This window comes from Trachemys scripta, chromosome 15 (assembly GCF_013100865.1).
Source record: "Trachemys scripta elegans isolate TJP31775 chromosome 15, CAS_Tse_1.0, whole genome shotgun sequence".
Taxonomy (NCBI): Eukaryota; Metazoa; Chordata; order Testudines; family Emydidae; genus Trachemys; species Trachemys scripta.
The window spans coordinates 843,608-857,508 of NC_048312.1; the positions used below are offsets into that span (position 1 = coordinate 843,608).

At 47.8% G+C, this 13,901-nt stretch overlaps 1 protein-coding gene across 5 annotated transcripts in view; it reads left to right on the forward strand.

The window, feature by feature from the left end:
• Positions 1–13,901, forward strand: part of TTC28 (tetratricopeptide repeat domain 28) — a 435,889-nt gene that overhangs the window by 366,192 nt on the left and 55,796 nt on the right. For all 5 annotated transcript variants that reach the window (XM_034791355.1, XM_034791356.1, XM_034791359.1 and 2 more), the window contains 3 exons: positions 134–263; positions 2,503–2,721; positions 6,585–6,750. In XM_034791355.1, the coding sequence (XP_034647246.1) occupies positions 134–263; positions 2,503–2,721; positions 6,585–6,750 (515 nt within the window). The remainder of the gene's footprint in view (positions 1–133; positions 264–2,502; positions 2,722–6,584; positions 6,751–13,901) is intronic.

Genomic DNA, 13,901 nt, shown 5'->3' on the forward strand with positions numbered 1-13,901 from the left:
GACCCCAACTGAGAGCATGTTGGTCCCAGCTTCTTCCCCTCTCCTCCCCAGTCCCCCTCACTGAAGTGCCAGTGGCTGCACACTGGGCCAGCTGGAGTTCTGAGTGTCACCATGGGCTGTTCTCCCCTCCCAGCTCTATAGGGCGTCAGCACTGTTTGAAACCATCCGCCACGAGGTGCAGCTGAGCACCGACTACAAGCTATCGCTCTTCGACCTGCAGACATCATCCTACCAGGCCCTGCAGCAAGTGCTCGTCAGCCTTGGTAAGAGATACCTGTGCTGCCCATGGCTGTTGGGAGCTAGGAGTCTGAGTTCTTCCATGGCTCCAGGGTTTGACCCAAGTTCCAGGTGTGCAGTTCCTCTCAAGCGTTTCTAGTCTAGTTTGAATAGGAGACCGGGATCAGGGGTTCTGTGCCTTTTTGTGCCTCTGCTGCTGGCAAGCTGGTCCAGTCCCATTGCGCTCCGTGCCTCGGTTTCCCCATGTGTAAGGTTACGTTTTTGTCATGGAATCCGTGATTTCCAGAGACCTCCGTGACATTTTGTCCTTCAGCCCCTGGGGCTGCGGGACTGCCGGAGGATCCACCTGCAGGGTTCCAGCGACAGGGGGCCCTCCTCAGGGTTCCAGCTACGGGTGACAGCCTCGCGGGAGGGTAGGGTGGGGAGAGAACCCCACAGCTCCCATCCACCACAGTGGCAGGAGAAACCATGGAGCCTCAGCAGCAAAAGTCACAGACAGGTCAAGGCTTCCATTAAATTTTGTTTATTGCCCATGACCTGTCCGTCACTTTTACTAAAAATAACCATGACAAAATCTTAGCCTTACCCATGTGTAATGTGAGGCTAATTCCTCACGGGAGCCTTGTGAGGCTGCATTTAACATTTGCACAAAGCACTGAGATCCTGGGATGAGGCATAGTTCAGGATGTCCTTTCCCTGATATTTCATTGCTTTCCTCTTTCAGCAGCGCTTCCTTTAGCCCCTCGCTTGTGTATGATTCACTCCTGTGCCCCCCAGGGCTGTGCTGGGTCACATCACAGAGCCCATAGCAACACTCATCTCCCTCCCATTTGTGTATAGACCCTTCCCTTACAGGCTTGGGTAGGAGATTCCCCTTCCCAGCCTGCTGTGAGGAACTCTACCTGCTCAGGGTACACAAATCAGCACCTGCTCCCAGTGCCAGGTGCACTTCTTCAGCTGCCTTTGCTAATACAAACAAAGCAGCGTGGCTAAAACCCTGCCAAAGCAAACCACTTCCCAGCACATACAATCCTCTGGAAGCCTGGGGAGAGAGTGAACCACAGACAGAACCACAGACACTGGATGTGAGTCACCTTGCTTAATGCACAACAGGAAGGTGATCGGACCCACGGGGATGAGGGTGGGATTAAAACCTTAGATAGAAGAGATGAGTGTGACGAACGTAGGAATTGTCTGTAATATTTTAAAGAACTATCTGTAGGACTCTGAACATGTCGCCTTGGCATTACTACCCAGTGGGTGCAGAAGAGTTAAAATTCTGCTCCTGGCGCAGAGCAGGAGACGTGATGTGTTTGGGGTGATCAGAATGGGTCGTTATGGATTGGGTTCAGCCAGTCTTTGTCAGGGGCAGATGCGGAAAGACAATGGGAATGCTGAGGGCTGAGCAATTGATGCTTTACAACAGGAAGTTCTGGCAAGGTGAACACATGAACTCAGCGTGGCTTTGCAGCAGGAGGACACTGGACTGAGAGGTGACAGGAGGCAGTGATAAAAACTGGGCTCTCAGAGACACAGAAGCTCCCCTGGGATTGACAGGCAAAGCGATCAAGAAAGAGAGAGAGCCTGGATGGTTTCTAGAGCAGCATGGCTCCATGTAGCCCAGGCATTGGCCAGTCTGAACTCTGTCTTACCTTTGCCTCTCTAGTTCACCAAAGGGCTTCCTGAGGCTGTGTTACAGTTGACTAATGAACCCTACTCTGTTCTGAAAAGGCTGCCTGGAGTCACTGCAGATACTTGCTGAACTACTTTGATCCCTGAAGAGCATAAAAGTCTCTGAACAGCAGTCTGCTTCAGTCAGACTCTCTGGGCAGAGCTCGCACTGAAAAGCAGGAGCACTGGATCCCAGAGGCTCCGTTTCAGAGGTGTGGAGGCCATGGGGCCTACCCTTGTGGAAAAGTGGGACCTCTTGGGGTCTGGCACACTGAAGGGACAGCTTACAAGTCAGAGTGTAGCACGGATCCTGTGGATCTGTGACCGAGGTACTGGATATCTTGGATGTTTGATGTGCCAGGGAGTCCCAAAGGGCACTGGGTTATAGCCTGGGAAGAAGCAACGTTCAGCCAGCCAGGATGCTTGGGGTTGCTGGGGAAACAAAGACAGTCTGCCCATAGAGGTGCTGCTGCCCTGTGACCTGTGATGCTGGTTTGGACTCGTCATGCTCTCTACCCCTTAACAGTGCTCTGCAGTGTCTGGTGCAGGCCTGAGACACATCTTTGTTCCCTAACTTGTGGCTCTTCTTCACAGGCCACCATGACGAAGCCCTGGCTGTGGCAGAAAGGGGAAGAACGAGAGCGTTCGCTGACTTGCTGGTGGAACGTCAGACTGGACAGCAGGACTCTGACCCCTATTCCCCCGTCACCATTGACCAGGTTCTGGAGACTGTGAATGGCCAGAGGGGACTTGTTCTCTACTACTCACTGGCTGCCGGCTATCTGTACAGCTGGTTGCTTGCTCCTGGGGCAGGTAAGTTTCCTTTCTGTAGGAAAAGCCTGCAAAGGGGGAATCCTAGAAATCAGAGTTGGGACAGACCCATTAGGGTCTCGTCCTGTTCCACCACCCAGAGGCTGGGCCTGGCACCCAAAGCCTCACTTTGTAATGTGAAATACACCCTGGATTATGCAGTGTGCTTTGCTGCCACATCCTTACATTCCCTGCTCTCTGATAGTGCTGTGACATCTGTTCAGGGTGCTTATTCTGCCGTTGCTCACCACAACTCATTTTACTGCCACTGATACTCAGCTCTTGTTGGGAATTCAGTTACATCTTGGTAGCGTTGGTGGCAGTTCAGCTGCAGAGGTGCTCAGGGAACGGAGCCCTTGTCACCTGTACACGGGAATTGGCAGCTGCTAGGGGAACTTTCTTTCATCCTTTATCTAATATTATCATGAAAGCAGGAAAATAGGATCATCCGTGTAAGCTGGATCAAGAGGCAGGCTGGCTCAGGGGATTGGTAATTGGATATGCAGCCTTTCACCTTGAGGACACTGGATTGAATGCACACCCACAGGCCAAATTCATCTCTGCTCTAAATCCGTTGTAGTCACTGGTCTTACTCTAGGGAGGAATTTGGCCTGAAGACGGTAGTAACTAAAAGGTGTCTCCGTCTGACGGCTGTTTTGGGGGCCCTGGTAAAATGAGATGGGGGATTTGTCCTGTTCCTAGTGTACAAATATCCTCTCTACAGAAACCAGTGCTGCATAGCACCATTGTGGGCAGGCCAGGATAGAGCCAGCCATTGAGACTTGACTCCTCTCGTAACTCTAGAGAGGGAAGCCTCCCCTTGTCAGGGCTAAAGCATGCTGGTGGGTCAGTTGTGGGGGGAGTGTAAGGTTCACACTGCTGTGCTGGTGCCATACCTGAGGGAAGGTCTTGACATGATCCCAGAGCTGTCAGTCTGTCACCTTTCCACCTTGGCTCCAGGGACCACTAGGAACATAAATTGGCAGCTCCTTCATGGAACCATGAGCACAGTGCAGTTTACGCAGTCCATGACACCTGTCCCTTCTGTGGCAAGAGAGAGACCCTAGAGCCTGTTTATTTCAGTGCACCAGGTTGCAGTAGGGTTGCCAACCCTCCTGAATTGGCTGGGAGTCTACCAGGATCACCATTGATTGCCCAGTGACTGTTGAAAGCAATCCAGGAGATTTTAATAGGTACAGTACAATTAATGACATTACATAATGTTGGGGGGAAAATCTCCTGGAATAGCTTCAGTCAGAGTTGGCAACCCTCGGTTGCAGCCTGTTTCCTGCCTCCTCCAGAAACCCCTTGTTGAAGCTCTGGCTGCACCTTTCCCTGCACATTTTTATTTATGTACTTCCTATGTGTGGCTCCACAAAATCTCTGCGCCTCCCTGTCATCCTCCCCCTGGCGCTGGGCAAGATGGCTATTTACCAGGCTAGAAAGAGGGAGTTGGACTGGGATATTCTCTGGGACTGTGGAGAGGAGCCAATTTCTGTTCACTTTTTTGTCTGCGCATCCAGGCAGATTCCTCTGGGTGGCTTCCGCTGTGGAGAGGTGGGCGCTACCTGGGCTTCTCAGCTCAGTTCCTTATTTGTCCATCTGACCTACACTTCCTTCCAGCATTTTTCATTCTTTGTCCCCCATAACTACTCAATACCCATGTTTCTGTTGGTCCATTCCCCTCTGTTGAGCAGGAGGACTTCATGGTTTTGAGGACTGATCTTCCTTTTGGGGATCAGGCTGGCTCATGGGGCCAAAATAGGCCGGCACATGTGGCATGCACAGAAATAGAGGAAAGGAAAGTTCAGTCAGAAAAGCATGATCAGGGCTTAGACATTCACCCATAAATGGGAAAGTTTTCAGGTGCTTAATTTACCCATTTTTCAACAGCCAATCTGTCTGGATTTCCCACAGGGCAATGCAGAGTGATAATGAGGTTCCAAGCACGCTACCTCCAATAGAGAATCTTTTATGTAACAAAAAGTCCTCACTTTAATTACATTTCTCTGTTTTATGCTTCCAAACGCATTTGACATGTACTGTATTAATTGAAGTGGATTCCAGATAACAGGGGGGCAGCCCAGCTTCCTGATATGCCATCTAGCTGTCTGTTCTTCTGAATCTTCTTCACATGAATTTGGAAACATTTATCACAGATGAGCAGAGCAGGAAGGATTAATTTGAAAAGGATCCCTTTTTGCAGGCAACTGTTATTCATTATCTAATAAAGTGATGACTGTAAATCTTCAGGAGTAGTTCTTGTATATAATTTAATAATTGTAACTCTTCACCATGACAAAGCTAAAGAGATAAAGAGCACTAATTGGTTCAACAAGGAAAGCAAACACAAATGAACTTCTTTGGCTTGCATGATGTATTTTTCGCTAGATGTATCCCTTCGATGATTTACTCTAGGAGTTACTCAAATCTTTTATGGATCTGAGTGAAGAGAGGTTACTGTCCCGTTACACACACGGTCACTAGCTGCCCTCTCAAACCAGACATTTTGCATAATAAAATGTTGATGGTTTTACCACACTGGAGACAGCACTGTGCCTGGTAAGATGGTATCAGCTGGAGGAGCAGGGTTTGTCACTGGGATTCATAAAGATTTAGTCACGGCCCCTCCACCCCCACCACAAGTTAGGAGCTTGTAGAAGAGCAGCCACAACCAACCTCCTGGGGCACTTGGGTATGGAACTGCCCAGGCCCTTGAAGGCTGTTCTGTATAACTGAGCTCTGCGGGGCGGTTCTGGTTACAGTCTGCTCGGGCTCTGTCTCCCTCTCTCAGACCCTTATTCTGTAGCTAGTTGCTGTTTCACCTTTGGCTGCCTTACTATAGGCTCTGATGTGGGAGTTCTCAGGCGCTGACGCCAGCTCTCTGCTTTCTTCTTGTCTTCTCCAGTACATATGCAGAAACTTTGAGACCATCTCAGGTTCCTCATTCTAGCATGGGTAATATTCCCTCAGAGCTCCCCACTCACCCCTTGACCATTTCAATGGATCCATTTGCGGCTGTTGCTACAGAATAGGTCGCTTAAGTCTTTTTATTTGACCATCTCATCTCCCCAATTTGGTTTGTTGTTTATGCTGCCACTGCAAACAGGGTGCCCAGGGGAATCTTTCAAGAGTGATCACCAGGTGCTGTGGCACTGCAGGGTTAATCATATCAGAAAGGGTGAGCTGGTCTGACTGGAGGAGGGTTTTATCTGCAGTAACAGCTGAATCCTTGACAAAATGTTGCACTCCTGATATGAATGTTTCCTTTCTCTGGGTGCCCCGTTGTGTAATGTTCTTGCTTTCGTATTTTAATATGCATTAATCTACCTTTTACTTTGCATGTATTTATTTTTGTGCGTAAGGGTGAACTGAGAAATCTCCATGTGACACAAAGAGATTCTGCTGTAGGGATAACATTTTTGTTCAGCCTTTCAGCCCTTGTGCGTCCAGTTTATGTGGTCAGATACTATTAATAGACATTTTTCATATGCTGCTATTGAAATGTGCTATTGGAATTTCCCTGGGAGATGCTTGCGAGAAACATCTGTTTTATGATTCATATGAGGCTGCTATGATAGTAAGTGCCTTCTGAACATCTCATTAAAGCCCGGCTCAGTTTTCTTCCCTTGAACCATCATTTGCAAAGTACAAAACCAGATTTTGAAAGCAAAGTCTTAATATAGCATATTGGACTAACTCCTGGAAAGCCCTCTGGAGACACAGCACAGCATGCTTCGCTCCTTTTCTGCTGGAGATGCCAACCCCTCAGGACTTGTAACAGTTGTACTGCTTTCTTTGGCAGTTGCTGCCAGTGCAGTCCCTTCACACAGTCAATAATGCTGGCAATTAATGTGTCCTTGCAGGAATTCTGAAGTTTCATGAATACTATCTGGGTGACAGCATGGCAGAGAATGCCGGGGACATCCATGAAGCAAGCAGCGTGGGCTTCCAAACGGTTACTAATTCAGCACTGGAGCTCTACATCTCAAGTGTACGAGAGGCACTGGGCGTGGATTCCTACTATACCCGGTGAGTTAGGAGTTCACATCCTGATTCTCTTGCTCCCACCTGGAAGTCATGTATCCAAACAGCCTGGAGGAGCTGATGGCTGAGAACTCTGATTTTCTGGGCCACATTTTAAATAAGCTTCAGCCAAGCTGCTCTATTTTGTATCCACAGCCATCTGTGCTGCAAATAATAGATTATGTGCATGCAGATGGGGTTTGCACCCACAGACTCGATTGTTAGATGTCTCATTATCTGCTATATATGGGCAGATTCTATTCAGAGGTACCCATGTAATTAATTCCCCCTCAGAGATTTGTTCATGAAAAATTGCAGTTGCAACTTGGGGGACAACATTTTTGAAATATGTCCCTTTCTGGCTAGCAAATAACTCACAATGAACAATCCATCTGATTAATGTAGCTGCTATCTGAAAACAAGTAGAGATTTCCTTCAGTTTACCCATTGTACTGATATACTCCACAAATATTTTTACACAATTTTTACTCTGTGGCTTGAACATGAATATCTGAAAATCAAGCTGTGCGCTTAGCTATGATTGGTCTAATGAGTCACATGGTATTGTTTGGTTCCGTGATGGGATGAGCACTCAAGTACTTCCTGTACTGATACTTGAACATGCAAAATACACTTTGTCTTCTGCAAACACTTAAGCCCGCAGGATGGAGTTGGGGGCATCCCCATCCTTGCACCTGCTCTGTGAATTGAACAGGTAGGAGGTTCTACCATAAAGGATATGATGACACTTAGGCCATGTCTACACTACCACTTATGTGGGCAAAACTTACGTTGCTCAGGGGTATGAAAAAAACCACACCCCCGAGCGACATAAGTTTCGCCAGCATAAGTGGTAGTGTGCACAGCGTTATGTTGGCAGAAGACATGCTATGCCAACATAGCTGCGCCGCTGCTCGTTGAGGGTGATTTAATTATGTCAATGGGAGAGCTCTCTCCCATTGGCACAGAGCAGGTACACGAGATCTTACAGCGGTGCAGCTGCATTGGCACAGCTGGGCCACTGTAAGCTCTCTAGTGTAGACATGGCCTTCATTTTCTAATTAAAATTGAAACCCACTGTACAGTCATAAACTGTGTATTCTGAGCAGGTTAGTGTCATCTGATGCGTTGCTTGTGCGGTCACAGGCATATGCCAGAAGAAGAATCAGTTTAGTAACCGACTTGCACTGACTTTCACCCGGGTGAAAAGAAGAGCCAAGTGTAGTTGCTGTCCTGGGTCATTACCTAGGCCCTGAACACCTATAGGAATGGAGGCAATGGTTTGTTCTGTTTTATTGTGTTTTAAATTTCTTTAAACTGAATCCACATTCTCTTGTAACCATAGCACTGTTTCTGCAGCTGAGCATTGTGGGTGACTTTCCTTTGGCTGGATCACTAACAGTAATGCAGGGCACTGCAGATGCTGCACTATAAGAAACTTTTTGCAGAGCTCGTCTGATTTCAGTGATTAGTACTGTGTGTTGAAGATCAATTTGTTTGTCTGACTCTCATATTAGCAGGTAGGGAGTTCCCTGCTGGCTGGGGGCGGGGCATGCCAGGATCTGCTTGCAGTGGGAATGATCTCATTTGTAATCTTGAAGTCTCACGTTGCTGCCTTCACCACAGAAATATGTGCTCTGCTCTGCCTGAGCTGTGTCAGGCCTGGGCCTCTGGGCGCAGTTACGGCTCTGGGCGGCAGCACTCAGAAAACTGATTTTTCATGCAAATAGTTCTGGCAAAGAAACAAAAATTTCATTTTTGTGGAATTGAGCCAAAAAGTAAATTTTGCTCAGGATTTTGTGGACGGTGCAGAAAAATTATCTCTATTAATAGCTGTACTGGTGCCTGCCACAGGAACCAGCCAAGTCCGGGTACCTGATGCTGCAGTAACGTGAGTCAGACCTTCCTGTGCAGAAGGTAGCAATACAACCAAGAGGTGCTGCAGAGACCTCTCCCCAGCAATGCCTGCGCATCTGCCCCACGTTCACACCTCAGTCTGATTTAGCTGGATTTTCTATTTGATTGTGTTAAGAGGTTCGGGCTGATTTTTGCAATTCTGTCTGAGATGTTTTAACTGTGTGGAGTGTGATCAGATTTCCCGTCAGCTTTGTCTCTGATTTCTCACTGACATCCCTGCCCTGTGATAGGATGGGACATCCTGGGGACACACTGTGGACAGCTATTAGCAAGCCATGCGGGGTTACTGAACAGATGCAGTCAGCAGCTTAGAAAGGAATCCCTGGGGAGGCTATGAATTCTGTTACCAAGTGTGGGCAGGGAGCTTGTTCTTCCTTCTGTGTCAGAATCTATAAGGAAGATGGAAAACCTGGATAATTCTCAGCTCGTGCCCTAAAGATTGCTGAAACTACTTACCCTGGTGTGATCTCAAACTACACTGAAGGGTGAGTGTCCGAGAGAGAGAGAGAGACGAGGGTGTGTTGGGAAGGTTTGCAAGGCAGAGAGTTTCAGACTAGGACGCTATAGTATACTAGCTTAGCCTCACCTTTTTTCTTCAGGTGACTGGGGAGAAAACTCAACCTAAAATGCTTTTTAAAAGGTGTTAGAAAAAATGCCTAATTTTTGAGCTAGTGGGAAAAGGCGCCTTTGTCCAGGAATTGTGGCAACAAGTCACAGAACCAAAGAAATATAGAGCTGGAAGGGACCTCGAGGTCATTGACCTTCCCCCACACGGAGGCAAGATTAAATCATTGCTGTGCTCCTGGGCGTGGGAGCGCCACATAGTGGCGGGGGAATGAAGGGACTGTGCTGTGCAGATTGGCCTCCTGCTCTTGATTACCTGAATTTGGATTCAGTCCAGACTTGACGAATTAGTTCAGAGTTACAGCCAAGCTGCTTAGTGCAAGCAGTGGATTACGAGAAAGGGATCAGCATTGCACATTTTGTGTGTGACATCCAAGGCTGCTTGAACCACATTGCTCCTGTCATGAAACAAACCCCTCAGCTCAGACACAAGAGGGGAGTTCTGTGCCCATAGCAGATTGAGATGGCAATCTAACACATGGTGGCTGCAACGACACAGAGAGTCAGAGGAGGTTTCTCCAAGCAGTGCAGGAGACACACAAAACTCAGATTAAAAACTGTTCTTTCTAGCCCTAGATGGGGCCCGAGCCCTGCTTGCCTCCCCTGGACGAACACCCTTTTGGGCCCAGTGCCCTCGGATGGTGTAGGGGGTTGCAGCTGACAATTCTTTTGTGGTGGAGGGATGAGTTGAGGCCGTTGGACATGCCTGTCAAGTTTGCACCTGCCCATAGTTTGGAGATGTAACCCCCATTAGATCAGCCTTTCCATGGATTTCATACTTCCCCTTTTCTTACTGGGACTGTCCCCTTCAATCCACACACACATGTGACAGGCTCCTCAGCAAGTGAGTTCTCTCCTCCCTAGTCAGAAGGCGACAGAGACACACTGCTGAGGTGGTTAGAAGCAGTTTGTTATCATCAAGCATATCCAGGGGATAGCTCAGTGGTTTTGCTTCTGGTTTTCCCGGTTTAGGCCACTATTCCAAACACAAGCTGGAGCAGAGGGCACCAGACTTGGCTGGAAAGAGGAAAATAATCTAATGATTTTAATTCTTCTTTTTAAATTTTGCCAGGGAGCCTTACGCAGCTGCTGAGATTGAAGCTGCTAGCAGATGGAGCACTCGCAGGGCAGATGGCAGGAGCATAAACTCCATCCGCCTGAAGTCAATGTATTTAGTTTGGTCATCTGTCTGTGGTGTGGATTCTAAAGTCCTCCTGGCCTGTCTGCTTCTGGGTATTGAGATGTGACCTATCACTAAGACCCAAAGCGCTCCTTATGCAGGTAGTAATGGGAGGAGGAAGCTTCACCTATGTGCACGGTAGCCAGCTCCACACATCAGATGTGGCAGTGAGGCAAAGGGGATGAATGTCATTTACTTACCTGCTAGACTAGCCACACTTTCAACCTCGCTGGGTTTGTCTCTCTTACAAAGACCCTAGGTATCCACCAGGCTCCTGGTGTCCAGTTTCGTGTTCAGGTATAAGAGACGAGGATTCAGGGACCGCAAGCCAACTCTATGGGCATAACACTTACAGCAGCCACTTCTATAATTTAGCATAATGAAGGTGATGGATTTGAAGTGACAAAATCTCAGGTTTCCTAGGGCTGTCACAGACAATGAAGGCCTGTTATTAGCGTTTGATGAGCTCAGACAAATAATACAGTGTGTGATTCTTAATAGGCCATGTGAGGTGGAATTGGCTTTTAAAAAGTCAGTCACTTCCAATAAAATGTGTTGGTTACACAAAGACAATCTCATTACGACATTCCTTAATTGCTTTGTCCTTTATCCCTTCGCTGGTTTTCCAACTCATGCTAATCAGAGACATTCAGGGAGGGAGTTCCCTGCAAAATAATATCTCTCCCGATACAAACTCCTTGCAGCGAGAAATGCAGTGGCTGTGACTGGCCTCCTGCACTACACCCGGAGGCACTCCCGCTCAGTGTCTGCAACGCTCAGTGTCTGCACCATCGTGTGGCATTCACAGCTAGTGACAGCGCAGGCCATACTGACTCATGTGTCCCCTGGTAGCCAAGCCCATGCACTGAAAAGGCTGGAACCCTCTGCAGCTGGAGCCCAGGGTGGGGGTCTACCAGGGAGGAAATAATGAACCTGCTGCAGGTTCTCCTCCAGCATATCACTGAGCACACCAGCATGAAGGTTTTCCATATAGGTTGGTGCACTTTTAACTTCTTGCCCTGATACTGCCTGGTGGTATTCTCCAGAGAGCCCAAATCCAATCTGTCTTCTTAGCCAACTTGCTAGGATGTTGCTCTCAGCAAGAGGACTGTGGAGTTCTCCTGCCTGCACAGAACAGGCATATGGTTCCACTGGGTCTGACTTTGTTGCACACTCTGCCAGAGAAAGAGAGAACAGCTTCCTTGCCACTGTCCCTACCATAGTAGCGAGAGACAGAAATGCTCTCTGTGGTAAATGAACAGACATGCAGTGAGTTCTGCACCACTGGTGCTTCAGCCTTCTTCCCCATTGCTCCATCAGCTGCAGCCTTCTGTGAACCAGAGTGACCTCCCAGGGTTGGGGACAGTGTTGATGGGATCCGCCAGTGTTGGTGTACAAGAGGATGTCATGATATTCCACTAAACTATCAGCTAAGTGTATTTCCCCTACTGTTCTCTAGACAAGAGTTTGAGTGGTGGCTGGTGATTTGCAAAGGTGGGGACCACTGGGTTGAACTTCCAGAGACCTTTGGATGTTTCCCTTGCTGTCTCAGATGATGGTTCAAACATAAGAAACAGTCCTCTCCAGGAGAAAAACTGAACATAAAAAATGTGTCTCCATTCAAGTGTCTGAAGCCTTGAGAAGCAGCTGGGCTCTTGTCAGTGGTTGGAAATACCTGAGATAGGAGAGTAGTAACACTTCGAAAACTGGCAAGAAACAACCTACAGGGCTGCAGAAATCCAGCCTGATAGACAGCGATTTGGGCCCATAATGACTTCAGCTCAGGTACTTCAGCCAAGAACACTCATACACAGAGAGACAAATTACAACCCAGGAACTTTCAGGCTCTTTATATTCATGGGCTGCTCAGAAGATTCTTGGAAGCTGCCTGGAAATTTATGAGCAGTTTGTGAATGAAATTCTTTTCTCAACAGCTCTCTGCATTTGCAAAGTCTTCTGGCGTGACTGTAATAACTGGCATCAAGTCCAGCGTGAGAGAAATATTTGTCACCGGCATTATGAGGAAGGGGCCTGTCCAGAGCACTACCAAACAGAAAAGAAACTTTCTCTTATTGAGCAGGATAGCTGCCATATCAGGACCCTTGTGAAAACAAGTCACTTTCTATCTGCCTTCCAGGGGAAATCTGCCAAGTAAAACCCTGCCCTTCTGCTAGAGAAATCCCTTATGGGTTCCTCCACCTCCTTGAGACTTTCCAGCCATTTTTGTTAGCATGAAAATTATTACCGTAATCCTGTGAAAGCTAAACATGCTGTGCTAGCTCTGGAATGTGTTCCTGTCTGAAGAGTGTGATGGTTGCAGCCCAATCCCTGAGACTCGGTAGCACAAAAATACAGCCGTTCACAGCCCAAGTCAATTTTTTAAAGAGGAGCAGACAGGCACAACGCAAACAACTCTGGAGCCACATTTACCTGGCCAGGGTGTGAGAGATAGGGGGAGGTGATTGGGAAGAGAAACAGATCAAAGAGGGTAGCCTCCCCCATGGTGAAGAAGGTTAACTGGCTTCAAAGGCTGTAAAGAGAACAATAGCGAGCATGCGGCAGGATCAGTTAGCTGGAGATGGACTGCATGTATCTAAGAGAAAACTGAGATTTGCCACTCTCTGCTTTGCTGCCCAGTTTTCTGGGGGAGGGGGAAGGGTGATGTCAGTGTGATCCATGTGGGGACTGAGGCTCAGTTTGGGTGCCTGGAGGGTGCAGAGGCAGCACCAGGAATCTCATCCTTGCTACTTATGCAGCCATTACCTGTAAATTCATTCATGACCAGAACGTGGCTGGGTTAGAAGTAAAGGAACAAAATACAAGAAAATGGTAGACGTTTGGCTCTGGGATATTGCTGGACAATTATAAAGAAAAGAAAAATGAGTATAAACCTGGTTACAGAAATTCCCAGCTGTGAAATGTTTTGTATGAAATAAAAGTAGAAGCCTGGAAAATTCTTTTGGAGGATCCCAGATATTGAGATTTGAGCGTTCACATTTAGGAGAAGCAAGTCTACATGAGGCAGAAATCCAGGTGTGTCTTGTGGGTACATATCATGTATGCTTTCCTGGGATACTGGCTGTGAATGCAACATGTGGTGTTGTGTGCACAGACACATGTTCACATGCTTGCCCTGTAGTTGGCTGATGGTGGAAGCCAGTATGATCTGGAGGAGGGAACACAGGACTGGGATTCAGGGAAGTCCTGAGTTCTGATCCTGTCTCTTCCACTGAACTCACCGTGTGGCCTTGGGCCAGTCACTTCCCCTTTCTCTTTCTGAGCTTCCCTGTCTCTAAAATGAGGTTAATATTCACCTACCTACCTCACTGGGGTGTTGTGGGATTATGAAAGTTCAGTGCTTTAAACTAAAGTGAAGAACAGGAGTACTTGTGGCACCTTAGAGACTAACAAATTTATTAGAGCATAAGCTTTCGTG